General features: G+C 62.3%; 1 protein-coding gene across 10 annotated transcripts in view; it reads right to left on the reverse strand.

The window, feature by feature from the left end:
- Positions 1 to 13748, reverse strand: part of AGAP1 (ArfGAP with GTPase domain, ankyrin repeat and PH domain 1) — a 348436-nt gene that overhangs the window by 101364 nt on the left and 233324 nt on the right. For 8 of the 10 annotated variants that reach the window (XM_036022678.1, XM_028509858.2, XM_036022679.1 and 5 more), the window contains one exon: positions 6443 to 6601. The exons of the other annotated variants lie outside the window; for them this stretch is intronic. In XM_036022678.1, the coding sequence (XP_035878571.1) occupies positions 6443 to 6601 (159 nt within the window). The remainder of the gene's footprint in view (positions 1 to 6442; positions 6602 to 13748) is intronic. 10 annotated transcript variants of the gene reach the window in all.

The raw sequence follows: 13748 nt of genomic DNA on the forward strand, positions 1-13748 counted from the left end.
CTGAGGGCCGGATGGGCCCGGGGCCGAGGTCTGGGCGCCGTGGCCGCCGGCGGCAGCACCCCGCTCGGCCACCTGTTTTAAAGGACTTCCCGACTTCTGCCGCGAGGACGAGAACCGCCGGCCCGCAGGCATGAGAGGCGCCCCCCCCCAGATCCGACGCTGGGGGCAGCGCCCCCCCGGCCAGCACCTGCTGCTAGAAATAGCTGATGGGAAGGAGCTGAGGAGACAAAGTACAAAGAACAAAGTCTGACTGGGAGGAAGAAAAACGTACCTCTTACCCCCTGCGGCCGGGAGCCCTAGGAGGCGCCGGCTTTCTCCTCGCCGCGCGCGGAGAAAGGGAAGCCGGCTCCGAGCCGAGCGAGGGGCCGGGGTCATCCCTTTAATTAGGCGCCGAGCCGGTGCGGGGAGCAGACCGCGGCGGCTGAGGCAGGGAGTGCCCGGCTTTGAGAGATGAGAGCCCACGGGCCCTTTCACACGGAGCGGAAGGTGGACGGCAAACCCCAGGGAAGGGTTTCTGAACGCCGGCCAAGATGTGGGAGGAACCGGCGATGAAAGGCAAGTTCAGGACGAGCGAGGCGAGGGAGCAGGTCTATCTATAGTGCCCGTCCTTCAAGAGCAGGCTTTGCAGGAAGATAAACAACTTCTGCAGCCCGGCGTTTTAATGGGAAGGATCCGTTTCTCTGCAGAAGCAGCAGAGGGGCGTGCAGTAAGCTCTGGAGTCGGAAAGACCGGCTTTGAGTTCTGGCTGCACGTGACACGCGCGGCCCTCACCTTCCCAGCCCTGCGGGACCCCCGCGATCAGACGGGGGCGACGGTTCTCGGGAAATGAGAGCGAGGAGCCAGGCTCCCGCACGACACAGAGGCAGGTAACACCCCGACAGCCCGTGGTGGGTTCCCCCTTTCCCCTCATTAAAACCGTCCTACCGTCCGAGTCTCCCAGCGAGGGTCACTCTACCACCACCTGCTGGTCACCCACTAAAATTGTCAGCATATTGCCAGCAAACTGCCAGAGTGTCAAAGTGAAAACCCAGGGACCCATAGCAAGCAGCCTGGGGACCCGCAGTCGAAGCACGTGCTTGGGAATCTCAAACTCGGGGTGCTGACCCCCCCACCCTGCCCCCGGGCCGGCTCTGCGGGGAGGGAGAAACGGCAGGTGGCGCCACAGCGGGGACTTGTGTTTCCCAGCTGTCCTTCAAACAGCCACGAGAAAACGTGCTCCTCCTGGGACAAATGCGTCCAAGTAAGCAGCACCTCCAAGGCTTCGGCCTGGCATCTGCCTGCCTGCCACAGACGCTGCTGCCGGGAAGGCTGGCCACGTGCCGGCCTGAAGGAAGGGTGTGCGAGCCCGCACACCTCCACCCCCCCGCCCCCAGGGCAAGAGGGAAGATGGATGTGGGTTTACACGCGGCGCTGACAAGGCTGGGCGATGGCCGGGCGGAGGCGGGCTGCTGGAGAGCCGTCAGGAGCAAGGCGATATTGACGGTGATGGCCAGCCAGGGCGGGGGATGATGGCCAGCCAGGGCGGGGGATGATGAACAGCCCGGACGAAGCAATCGGCGCAGGGGTGGGGTCCGCGGAACAACCTGCCAGTCAGGAGGCGGGGCCGCCCGGCCACAGCTTCGGCTGCGGCCCCGGGGCCAAGGCTGGCACGCCCGAGTCCCCCGCGCGCCGGGCCCCAGCGCAGGTGAGGAGGATGATGATGCATCACGAGGGCAGTTAGCCTTGGAGTGAGCTATGACGGCCGAGTGCACTACAAACAGCCCCCGGGAGTCTGCCCTGCTCCCCACGGCGACGCTAACCCCGGGCCTGCACTTTGAGAGAGAATCACCTATAGGGAAAATGATTAATCAAAAAGCAAAAGAAAAATCACAAGCTCCCAATAAGATTCAAGAGAACCCTCGGCCAATGGCGGGTGCAGGGATAATTGTTCCGCGTCTGTCAATAAAGCTCAGCTGCCCCCACCGGCTGCGGACGCCGGGGCCTTTCACCGGGATCACGAGGGGGTGGGCGCGGGCTCCCCGCTGCCGTTACGGTGATGAACGGTCGGAGCCACAACAGGCCCTGACGGGCAGATCAATTCCGGGTCCGTAAAGAATCTGCACAAGAGGTTCCCGGACAGGAATTTACGGCCACCAGTTTTTATTCTCTCTTGCTGCAAAAATTACTTCTGTCAAACACTTAGGGGAGTGAGAAAAAATGTAAAAAAATTAATTTTTCATGGACCACGGGAGCGGCCTTCCTCCACGCGGAGGCCCAAGATGAATACGTCCCCGCGCTTAAAAAATTACGCCGAGCCGCGTGTGGCACCCCGCGGAAGGGGGGACCCCGCCGCCGCCCGCCCGGGAGCCACAGACAGCAATTTGAAACCCCGAGCGGAGCTGTCTGGATTTTCTCCCAGGGCAGATGCGGCCTCATGTTCGCGACGCCAAATCACATTAGACGTTTAATTCTCAACCGCAGGTGCTTAAATGCGAAGCGTCGGCGCGGCCGCGGTCGTAAAGCAGTGGGGAATTCCAGGGCACGCAACGGCCTCTCCCTTCCTCCCCCCCTCATTTAACCAGAACCTCCTGTTTTGCGGCTTCGCGCACTACAAAGTGATCTGTCTCATTAGGAGTTGCTCACAGCTGCTGGAAGACGCAAGCCCCCAGGGCACCTCCGCGTCCACCCGGGAAGACTTTGAAAAGTTCTCCGGAGCCAAAGTCTTAATTTGGTGCGGACGCCGGGCCGGAGAAAAATGGGATCTCAATGTTGTTATTATTATTAGGTTTTACAATAAAAGCATATTCACTGATGCACGGGCATTTGAATTCAAAAGCTGCTTAGCTCCTCGTGTCCCTGCTGCTAGCGCCGCGCAAGCTTTTCATGACGGCAACATCCAAACCGAAGACTCAGGGTAGAGAGAGAAAAATGATTAAAAAAAAAAAAAGGGCGGGGTCCGCATCCGCAGCCGCTTGAAAAGGGGCGCGCCGCAGAGAGCGCCCCGTCCTGCTTGCGTCTTCTGGGGCTATTTTCCACGCGCGGACGGGGAGGCTGGGGCCCGAGTGGAGGTCTTGAAATCCCCTCACAAACGCGCTCCCTTGAAGCCGTCCGTCAGATCCCGTGCCATGGTGTTCGTTAGAGATGGCTTGGGTCCGGCCGCGTGGCGGAACCCGTGACGGCGGGAGGCCGGGACGCTACCCCCACCGCAGGCAGAGGGGCTTCTCAACCCCTGCGGGGACCCGAGGAGCCCAGGGACCTTGGTGACTTGCAGCCCCGATCCAGTAAATCACAGGGGGCGCCTGGACGCCGCATCGCAGCCAGCTCGCGGGGGCTGCCCGGCATCACGTGGTCTAGACTGGTCCGCAGAAGCGGAAGCTAAGAGGGCCGAGCTCAAGCTTCAGCATTGTCCACGGAGGGCTTGCCACCCCGCACAGCACCGTGGCCCTCCTGTTCTGCACACGGTGGGTCCGAACCGGGCCTGAGAGTCTGCGTTCCCGGCCAGCCCCCGGGGGACGCCGCTGCCGCCTGTCTAGGCAGTGCCTCTGATGGACAGCTAGGGTCTGTCCTGAGGCCACCTGAGCCTGCGTCCCTGCCCTTGCAGGACGTGACTCTGGACAAACGTTACTGAGTCCCTCTGCACCAGTGTCCGCCCAGCAGGCAGAGGGCGCCCACGGCAGCGTCTGCTCCCTGAGGGCCAGACGGCGCGGGCCAGGGGAAGGCCCCAACGGGCAGTGGCTCTCGCCATGACCCCTGCCACTGGCTCCCTTTCAGCACTGGCTCCGCTCGAAACATCCCGCCGACACTTAGAAATCACGGGCGTGCAGGAAGAAGCCTGAAAACCCGGAGGAACAATCCTTCTGTCGCGTTTCTGGGTTTTGCTGTTTCAAATGTCAGCTGTCCGTGTTACAATAAGGTGTCAGTTAATGTTGCAATTCTGGGCTCTCCTCCGGCTCCCACCTCCCACCTCGCTGCAGCTCCTGGTCCTCGCCCCTCCCCCAGCCTCCTCGCCAAGTCTCTGCCCGAGCTGCCTGGATGTGGGTAACGACGTCCTCCTGTGGTTTTGCACAAAACACCCACCGGGCCCCTCCAGCACCTGCACTCAGGGTGACGCTCTTTGGGACGTTCTCCCTGGTTAACTCGGCCCGCGGGGTTTCAGCCCCACTTTCCCTCAGTGTCACCCCACGGCAGGCGGAGACCGGGCCGCAGACCCGGGTTTCTCGCCTCCCGTGTCCAGGGGCGCAGCTCTGCCGCACTGGGGAGCTTCACCCGTCTGCAACCAAGGGCCACGTGCGTTACAAGCTTCCGCCCGAGGGCTCCGACACACGAGAAATCGCTCTGTCGTCTAAAAACGGCGTCTGCACGTGCTTGTTCTGGTAGAGGTGCATGTGCGTGCACCTCGGGCAACCTCCGTGGGAGGGCTGGCGGCTGGAGACGCCGTCTTTTCCGATGCGGCGGCAGGATGTGGTGGCGGGGTGTGGCAACCACGCGCAGGGGTGACCAGACACCAAGAGCTGTGTGGGGGGAGGGCCAGGCAGCCGGCGGGCCGTTGCCCAGGACCTGACTGTGCAGCCGACACTCCAACGGGGTAGGTGTCGGATTCGGGTGCTGCTGCCACCGACACCGCCCCACAGAGATGCTCTGAGTGCGGGGGAGGGAAGGCGGGGCGATACTGCCGGAACCCGGTCTTCCGAGCCCCCGCGCCCACCGGCAACCCCACAGCACGGAGGAGGACAGAGAAGCCGGCACTCGGACCACGCTGTGTCGGCGACTCGGCGCCTCTCGCTCAGAGGCCGCGCTCCAGAAGGCGGGGCCTCGGTGGGGTGCGCGCCCCAGGCTCCAAGGCCCCCCACAACCTGCCAATGCAGGCGCACACCTCCGCAGAGAGACGGCACCAGAATGGACCCCGTCAGCCGGTAACACTCACGGGAAAATCAGCGCATCCCAACGTGTCTGGTAGTGGGACGCCCCTCCCCCAGCGCGGAACTCTGACGCCCGCGGCAGACGCTCGGGCGGGGGACACGCAGCAGGCGTGCGCTGTGCGCCCGAGGACCGCACCCGGCGAGGAAGGACCCCACGCCGCAGCCGGGAGGCTCACGGAGGTGGGGGGAGCCTGCCGAGGCCTCCGGGACAGTGGTGGGACGCACACAGGTCCCACAAGGGAGGCCTTCACAGTGACACCGGAGCCCCCCAGCGGAGTGCTCCAAGGTCCTCACGATTTCTGGCGGGGGGCAGAAGGCCTGGAAGAGTCCCTGGAGAGGGTGGAGGTGACCTCCGCCACTTCTGGAAGTGCCTTCTGGGTGAGCACAGTCACCCCCCCACCCTGGGGCTGGGTTGGGGGCACAGGGGCCAGTACCTGCCCACGCCAAGCCGCCACCTCCCCGGGCCCTCTCCACCTGGCCACCGTGGGGGGGGCCCTTCTGGACTCCACGTCTCCTCCCGGCTCTGTCGGGGGGTGTCCTTCTTTGAGGCTGGGGTGGGGCGGCCGGAGACACAGACGGTGCTCACGGCGGCAGCCGCTGGGTCTACAAGGAGGGCCTGAAGCTGCGTCTCTGATGGGGGGGGCCAAACTCACGTTCACCGGGGGCCACATCAGCCTTGAGGCGACCTTGAGGTTGCCTTCCGAGGGCGGAGTGTAATTTTGGGGCTGCGTGAATGTAGCCGCTCCTGCACAGGCAAGCGAGAGCTCAGTGCCGCCACCGGGCAGAAACAAGGCGCCGGGCCGGATAAAACAAGGTGGGGGGCCGGGTTCGGCCCGCAGGCCTCGTGTCTGCCAGCGGCGCTCCAGAGCACTAGGCCACCATTACTGCAGCCCCGTCCGGCAGACGGCCTGCAATGGCGGGGCGCCTTCAGCCACCGGGGACCGGCCGCCACAGGCCAGGCCGCATGCAGGGCTCTTTTGGGGTCCCCCTCATACAGGGCAGGACAGTCTCCAGGCTGTGCACGTGTCTCCCAAAAAGCTGGCCCCACAGAAAAGGTGGGGAGAGCCCCCAAGGTCTCCGGGATATAGCAAGAGTCTTGGGAAACGGCACGGGAGAAGGAACTGAGCGTTTTCCTTTGACGGAAAACGCCCCGACGACACAGAGGGAGCACCCGCACGGGGCAGAGGCCGAGGTGCAGGGAGCGGGGTCAGGGGCAGGAAACCGGTGTCCTGTGTCAGCCCTGCCGCCGCCGCCGGGGCCCAGGAGCCCGAGCAAGCCGCCTGCCCCGCCTGCCTGCACCTCAGTTTCCTGGTCTGTGGAGTGGGCGTGAACAGCTACTCCTGCCTGCCCCGGAGAGGGGCAGGTGAGCTGATGCGGGCGACACAGCCCGACACGGACACACGCTCCACGGCGGAAGGCGAGGTGTGCAGGCGGCCGAGCTGCCCCCAGTGCTGCCCGCAGAGCGGGTTGCGGGGGGCTCGGGGCGCGGCGTCCAGCCCCTGGCCTGCACCCCAGGGCCGTGAGTGGGCCGCGTCCTCTCTTACCACTGCTGATGGCCGAGTTTGCAATGACCGTAGCCTCGCTCCACTGGTCGGCACTGGAGACGGAGTAGGACCGCTGCTGCATGCCGTCCGGTCGGCTGCTGAAGGAGCCCAGGCTGACGCCGCCGGCCATCTGGGGCCCGGACGCACTAGTGACAGTCCCTAGGAACAAACAAGTCAGGTGAACACTCACGGGCCGCAGACCCCAGAAGCCGGCTCCAGGCAGTCTGGGGGTCCAGGCAGTCTGGGGGTCCAGGCAGTCTGGGGGCCCACGCGCCTGCACGCGGTGGGCCGTGGGCAAGAACCGTCATCCTGCCCATGCGGAAGGGGGGCGTCGCGAGCCTCGGGTGCTCAGCACACCCTGGTGAAGGGGCCTCACACCTCCGATGACCGCGCCCAGGGCAGCCCCGAAAACACGCACGGCACGGTTGCCCTCTCTGGAGGGGGCCGAGGGGCAGGCAGAAGACCCCCCGATGGAAAAGCCAGCCGGGTGGGCGCCCCAGGAGCCCCAGTGTCGGCATCGACAGACGGACGTGAAAATGGCCGTCCACTGGGAGTCAGTTTGGGGGCAGGGGCTGCTTCCTCGGGGAAGGCAGATCCGACGGTCGACACAGGTGGCAGTCCAGATAGGACGCGGACACCTCGACCAGGTCAGGGGCGAAGCAGAGGAAACCCCCGCCAACACCCACAGCCGCTTCCCCGCGCAGGAGCCGGGCGACGGAGGACACTGCCGCCGTGTGCGTGGCAGTCTGAACCAGCCGCTCCGCGCCAGGGTGGGTGGCTGCCTGGTCACTCGGAGTGTGGACTCAAAATCCAGTGCCCTGTCTAAAGCTCAGCCGGACACACCTCGCTGCCAGCGAACTCGCTAGTAAGATCTAGCGGATCTTCAAAGGTGTCAGGTTGTTTTTTTTTTAAACTTTCCTCCAACTGTTTCAGCTTAGAACTGATTGAGTTTCCAATTACGTACCGAACTGCTCTGAAAACAAACCCTTCTGAGCCGGAGACTGTGGGTCTGGGCCCTCTCTCCCCCCCAGGTGGGGGTGCTGGTCCCCACCCCCCGGCAACTGGGGCCGACCTTGGAGGCGCCGTCCTCAGGGAGACCCCAGTCTGGTCCCGCAGAAAGGACCGGACAGGCCCGCCCGTGGGCCAAAACGCACGGTCAGGGACGCTGGGGCCGTGAGGACATGTGAGTGAGGGGCGAGGGGTGGCGCCCACCGGGGGGCTCAGGGGAGACTCCGAGGGCCCTGTGCGCGGAGTTCAGACTTGGGGACCGACCCGTCTCCGCAGGGACAGTAAGGGAGAGGGACACTGCGTGACCCAGGCAGGCTCCGGCTCCTCCGACTGGCTCGCCTGACAGGAGGCCCCCGCAGAACAGCGGTTCGTTTCTCCGTCCGTCTGTCTGGGTTCCTGCTCTTACACCACCCCCTGCGAAGCAGAGCCGTACAGACGGACATGCACAGGAACGCCCACCAGAGACCCTGGCTGAGAATGTTCACGGTGGCACTGGCGTGCCCATCCGCCACGGGGGCCTCGGGGGTGCCACCCGGGGGGTGCTGCCCACCTGCGGGACGGGCGAGCGACAATGACCCGGGCCACACGGCGGGACCGCCCCACGGGGTGGGGCAGGGGGAGCAGGAAGCAAACGGGCGGGTGCCAGCGCTCGGGTCCCCAAGACAGACTGGTCAGCGGGCACGACCCACCTGTGGGGCGAGGGAGCCGATGGTCGTCGCTTTCCGGGGGGGGGGTTGTATTCTGTGAGTGTATGTGAGGACTTTGTGAGCACATGTGTACATTTTCTGTGTGCGCATGTGTGTTTGTGTGTATTATGTGTATGAGTGTTTTGTGTGTAGGTTTTTTGGTGTGTTTTGTATGTGTGTGTTCTCAGTGTGTGTGTGTGTGTGGGGGGGAGTGACAGGACGTGGCCCCCAGGGACCAGCTGCTGCTTCCTGAGCTGTGTGTGGGTCCCCCCGCCGTGCACCTAACTCAGGTGTAACTTAGAGTTCTGCACTTTCTATGTGGACATTGTATCTATATTTATCCCTCCCCCCCAAAAAAAGAGCTAAGAAGGGTCATTCGAATGGTTTGGGAGTTGGAGAGGTCAGGCTGGGTGGGAGACAGTTCCATCCGCATTCAGCCCCAAAGAACGGCCCAGCCCTGTGAAGTCGGGGACCCTGGTGTCCACGGGGGTCCCAGAAGGACCTCTGGTATTGTCTCAGCATTTCCCCCAATGTCTTCTGTGTCACCGTGACACACCCGGCCCACTTCCGGCGCTCCCGGGTTCCTCACGCACGCCACGCAGGGATGGAGCTGCCGGCTGGGCCAGCGGGGGCGGCCCCATTATCAGGCTAATCCTGCCCGAGCCCCCCTTGATATGGATAAGCGCGTGCTCGGGGGGGTGCCCTGATTAGTGAGGCTTCCCTGGGTCAAAAGCGCCCGATTCCTCCCACGGAATAATTTTAGCTTTCTGTGCAGCCCTGAAGTGTGCGAGCCGATTTGAAAAGGTATTTACCTCCGCCGTGCGCTATTTTTCTTTAAACAATTTGCATTTCAAAGCGAGTGTGGCAGCCGCATCTGAATGCGCAGCAGTGTGTTGCCGGACCGGTGGCGCACAAGCATGAAAACGACGCCGGTTCTCCACTGAGCGAGCGCGGTTCCATCCACCCAGCGCCATCAAAGGCACAGCTCCTCTTTCAAGCCGTGGGATTCTTGTATTAAAAATAGCCCATGCTGGCTTTCTAAGATACACTCGGAAACAGGCTTTTCAGAGCACCCAAGTACAAGTTCATCAACAATCATTTCTTTTAAAGTGCTCGCTGCTCCATGCCCGTCGTCCCGATGTTGGTCTGCTTTCACAGTCAGGACCCGACTGACCGGCACCTTCCACGGGAAAACGGCGCTCAGCCTTCGGCGGACCGGTTAAATCGCCCGAGACAGAGCAGCGACCCTGGGCGGCGACAGGGGACACAGAGGTTCGTGTACAGGAGAAACTGGGGGATGGATGGTTCACTCCACCAGCAAGTGAGCGTGACTGGTTTCCAGCATGGGCTCTGGAGTTAGAAAACCATCCCAGCCACAGGACGAGGACCCATGGTGGCACATGCAGAGCGGACGCTGGGGCTGGCCCAGTGGTGTCCCTGTGCAACCGCCCACCCACACTTGCACCATGCCCCCGTTGCGTGCACCAGGCAGGCCAGGTTTGCCTGAACCCGGGTGGGACCTTGGAGGCCGTACTAATGGCCACGGCACTGCCCACAAGGCCATGGCCATCCGGCCCGCCCTCCGGTCATACCCCCGGAGCGAGCGTGACTCACAGCGCCACCGTGAACAGTGGTACCCAAAGGAGCAGTGCACCTGGGGCAGGCCCGCTCGCCCGTTCGCCTCAGATGCCTGCCTCCATCTGGCCGCCCAGGGCCCAGGTGAACAGGATTCTTCCCAAGCTCACGTTCAGCCCCTTCTCATAAGGAGGCGGGCGCCGGGGACTCCTGACGGGGTGGTGCTGCTCTCTGCATGGCTGCTGCCGAGGCGGGGCTTGAGTGTCTCGGGCTGCGGCGCGTCTTCTGCTGTGAGGAGTCTTCCCCGCTGTTCACCGGGACGCTGGAACGCACGGACCGCAGACCCGCAGCGAGGGCGGCCGTGTCCCGGGGGTCGAGTCCCGGAGCTTGATGGCCCCGCCGCTGACTGAAGCGCGGGGACAGTTTGTTTCATTCCGACTCCCCCCATTCACTCCATTATGACACGGAGGGGAAGTGGGGGTCTCCTGTCGTACGTACGAGCTCCTTAAAGGTCATCTCGCACAGCGATACAGATGCAGAAGTGACAGGGTTAGGAGTCCACAAAGATCCGTCTTACATAAGTAGCCTCTACGTTGCACAGATCGCTCCCTTTCCTGACTTGGGACCGCAGAGCAGACGTCATTTCACAACACCCTTCTTCGACACGACCCCCCCCCCCCTCCGACGCTGTGCCGCAACCTCCCTAATGATTTTAAACACGTGACACGTTATGGACCGGATGCAGGTAATTCACATGGCCGCGTCTCCACTTCTGGGCAGTTCCGGCGGCTTCCGGTATCCCCAGGTCAGGAGCCGCGCTGCGGGAGACACCTCCCGCTCCGAGGTTTTCCTTGGGTGGAATCCCAGGAGAGTGATTACTGGGTCGAACACCGCCGACACGTTTCTGACTCGTGATACATGTTTCTAATTACTTTTCCTAACGAGCGGTGAGCTGGAAAAGATGGAACCTGGACGTCTGGAAGACAGTTCAGCTCGTTGTCTGTCAAGCGGCAGCGACCACGGTGAAGTGGTGATGACAGTGACGGTAACAAGATGCCCACGTGGCCGACGACGCGAGGCTCCGGTTACGTGGCGCGCTTCATGAACCGCGAGGCCCTTGCAGGTGCCAGTGGCTGCCGATCTCCCCGACAGCGGGCTTTCCTGTCCCCCGCAGTTTGGATTGCAGTGAAAGCTGAAGATAATGGCCACGTTGCCAACTCTGTCTGACTCTGTAAGTAACGAGGCTGAGCACCTTCCTCACGTCCCCCGGACGGCGTGTCTCCGAGTGCGCATCGCCGCCGTCTGCCCTGCGTCCGAGTTCAGTGCTGCGGTCACCCTTGGTTGGCACGAGCCCGCACAGCCGTGTCCCCGAGGGGTTTCCAGACGCCCAGCACACAGAGCTGAGTGCAGCAGGGACAGCTCGCCGCACTCCCGCCACTTTCAGTCTGCCCAGACACCCAAGGCAGGGCGGCCAGGACAGCAGAGCCGTTAGAGGCTCACTGCAGAAAGGACAGGGAGGCAAGGTGGGCGAGAACCCGGGGGGCGGGGCACTCCATTCACATCCCGTCGCCAGGCCACGCCCACCCCAGGACAGCTGCCACACGCCATCAGGGCCATTCCAGGTGAGAATGATAAGCACAGAAGGAGATAAGTTCTCCTTTAAATGATCATGTTTACAAATGGATTTGAATATTCCAAAGTCAGAGTCTGCTTCGTCCAGGCACACGGCACCACGCTCATCACCATAAAGCGGGACCTGCCCTTCTCACCTGGACCGCTCACCTGCTGCAGGAGCACATGCCACAGGTCCCTGCGTGTGTGGCGCACGCCCGTGCGATGCTCACACAGCTACCACCCATTTCTGGTCTGGGCTGTGGGCACTGGGCTGTGGGCGCGAGTCTGCATGCAATACAGTAACAACAGGGTCCGGTACCACCACACAGAAGCAGGACGAGACTCAGGGTCTCCTCCTAGACAGGAAGGTACGGTGACAGCATCGAGGGAACAGTGAGCAGTGCTCCGTGGAACAGAGTCCCAGGCGCGCAGAGGACGAGCTCTGGGTGCGCTCCACCGCTCGGTGCCTTTCCTCACCGCGCACACTGGCGCCGCCTCCGCAACGCCCTTCCTCCTTTGCACGGTAAACGTGATAGGTGTGCCTTGCACAAAATTCACTTTGATTTGGCAGCACTGTTTTGAGGGCAGAGTTCTCCTGCCACCACTGAATCTTCTAACCCCTCTCAGGGAGGAGGCCCACGCAGCTGCAGGGCTGCACCCCCCCTCCCCCCGCCCACTGGGAGAGCTCAGAGGGCTCCCCTCCCTCCCGGTCCTTACCAGACCTCCGCTGCGAAGGGAACAGAGAGCCGGGAAGGGTGTGAGCGAGCTGGGGGACACGCACGCTCGTGACTCTGATGACGTGAAGGTGGGCCGCGTGTGTGTGGGCCAGGATGTTTTGGGGTCCACCGCTCACTGGGAGTCTTCCAGAAAGACGAGTTTTCTTGGGGCGAGTGGAGATGACAAAGCATCTACACGTGGTTTGGAAACGGCGCAGAGCCACAAGGACTGAAAAATCCTCCTCCTCCTCCAGCTCAGGAGCCACCCCGGGCTCGACTCGGATGCAGAAAGGCTGTCCTGAGGCCCCGGTGGCAGCCGAGGCCCAGGCCAGGGGCCCCTGCCTCTGAGGGCCACTGGGGCCACCCGCAGGGACCCCCGTCCCAGCGCCCGCCTCTCCTACGGCGGCTCTTCTGGGGTGGCCGTCTGGCGGGGCTTGAGAGCATGCTGTCAATGGCTGAAACGCCATGTCTTCACCAAACGTATGTTTCTGAGAGGAAAACACTGTTTCCAGAGCAACTTTATCGACTGACAGGGACCTCTGTCCCCACAGGGGTGCACGGCCCGGCCTCTGACGCCCCTCGAGTGCTCAGCTAACACCAGCAGGGACCGAGACGCCGGCGTCAGTTCCGACGGCAGAGAGCCCTCCACGCCGAGTTCAAACGCTCGAAGGTTTCCTTGCACGGGGGAGTGTGACTCTGATTTAGATTTGAACTGCGCCCCAAAGATCCCGGCCGGGGAACGCTTCCAAGGAGGGGACTGCCCCCGAAACACGGCACGCCGCCCTCACCCCCCAGTCTTCATCGCTCGCCCCGCTCATGATGGTGATACTATTATTTACTTAATGGAAAAATAATCGCTGGGTGACAAAACCAGGCGAGGGTGACACGGAAAGAGAAATAATGGCCTATGCCTCAAAGAGTTTCCAATTTAATGATGGAAACAATCTAACAAATTTGCCTAAGTCTCCGTGGGAGAGACGGCTGCAGAAATGACTCACAATAAGAACGCATTTCTCATAAAGGCTGAAGACGCTGCCAGTCCTCATTTCAGATGTGGCCACCTCCTTGGAATTTCAGTCTAGGACAAAATAAAACTTACTGAAACCAAAGCTCACGGAACAGCCAGCCATCAGAACCTACTCCAATAGAGCCTGGTTTATGGAAGCAGGTTACCATCCCATGATACCAATTTTTTGATTATTTTTCAGCCGAGTAACTCACAAGCAGGCAGGCTTTCCTCTCCAAGCGTTCCACCAAGCTGCCGGAAAGACCGTCAGCGCAAGCCCCGGCTTGTATATCGGAGGGCTCGGTGCTGGGAACAAAGCGCCCCCCTCCCCGCCCCGGTGTGGGAAATGACGGCGCGGCTGGGGCAGAGACGGGGCGAGGGGCCAGGCTCCGCGGCTCTGACGGGCAGCGCACAACTCCACACGCCGGGAGAGACTCGGGGGCGCGCTCGGCTCAGCGGACACGGAGCCAGCTCCGGAGTTATTAAAATGTTTTCTAGACCATTTGAAACTAAACAAAGAAAAACTTTGTTTCTATGAGACAACCCCGGATCTAGTTTGGATGCTGCGTTATTTTTTTTTTAATAGCTATTACCACTGTAACAGCAGCTTAGCGACGCGGCGTCTGCAGTGTGAGCAGTTTTGATAAACAGCCTCTGCGGGCCACACAACGGGGATAATGTATCCTTAAGTACCGCCAATG

Source organism: Phyllostomus discolor, chromosome 4 (assembly GCF_004126475.2).
Source record: "Phyllostomus discolor isolate MPI-MPIP mPhyDis1 chromosome 4, mPhyDis1.pri.v3, whole genome shotgun sequence".
Classification (NCBI taxonomy): Eukaryota; Metazoa; Chordata; class Mammalia; order Chiroptera; family Phyllostomidae; genus Phyllostomus; species Phyllostomus discolor.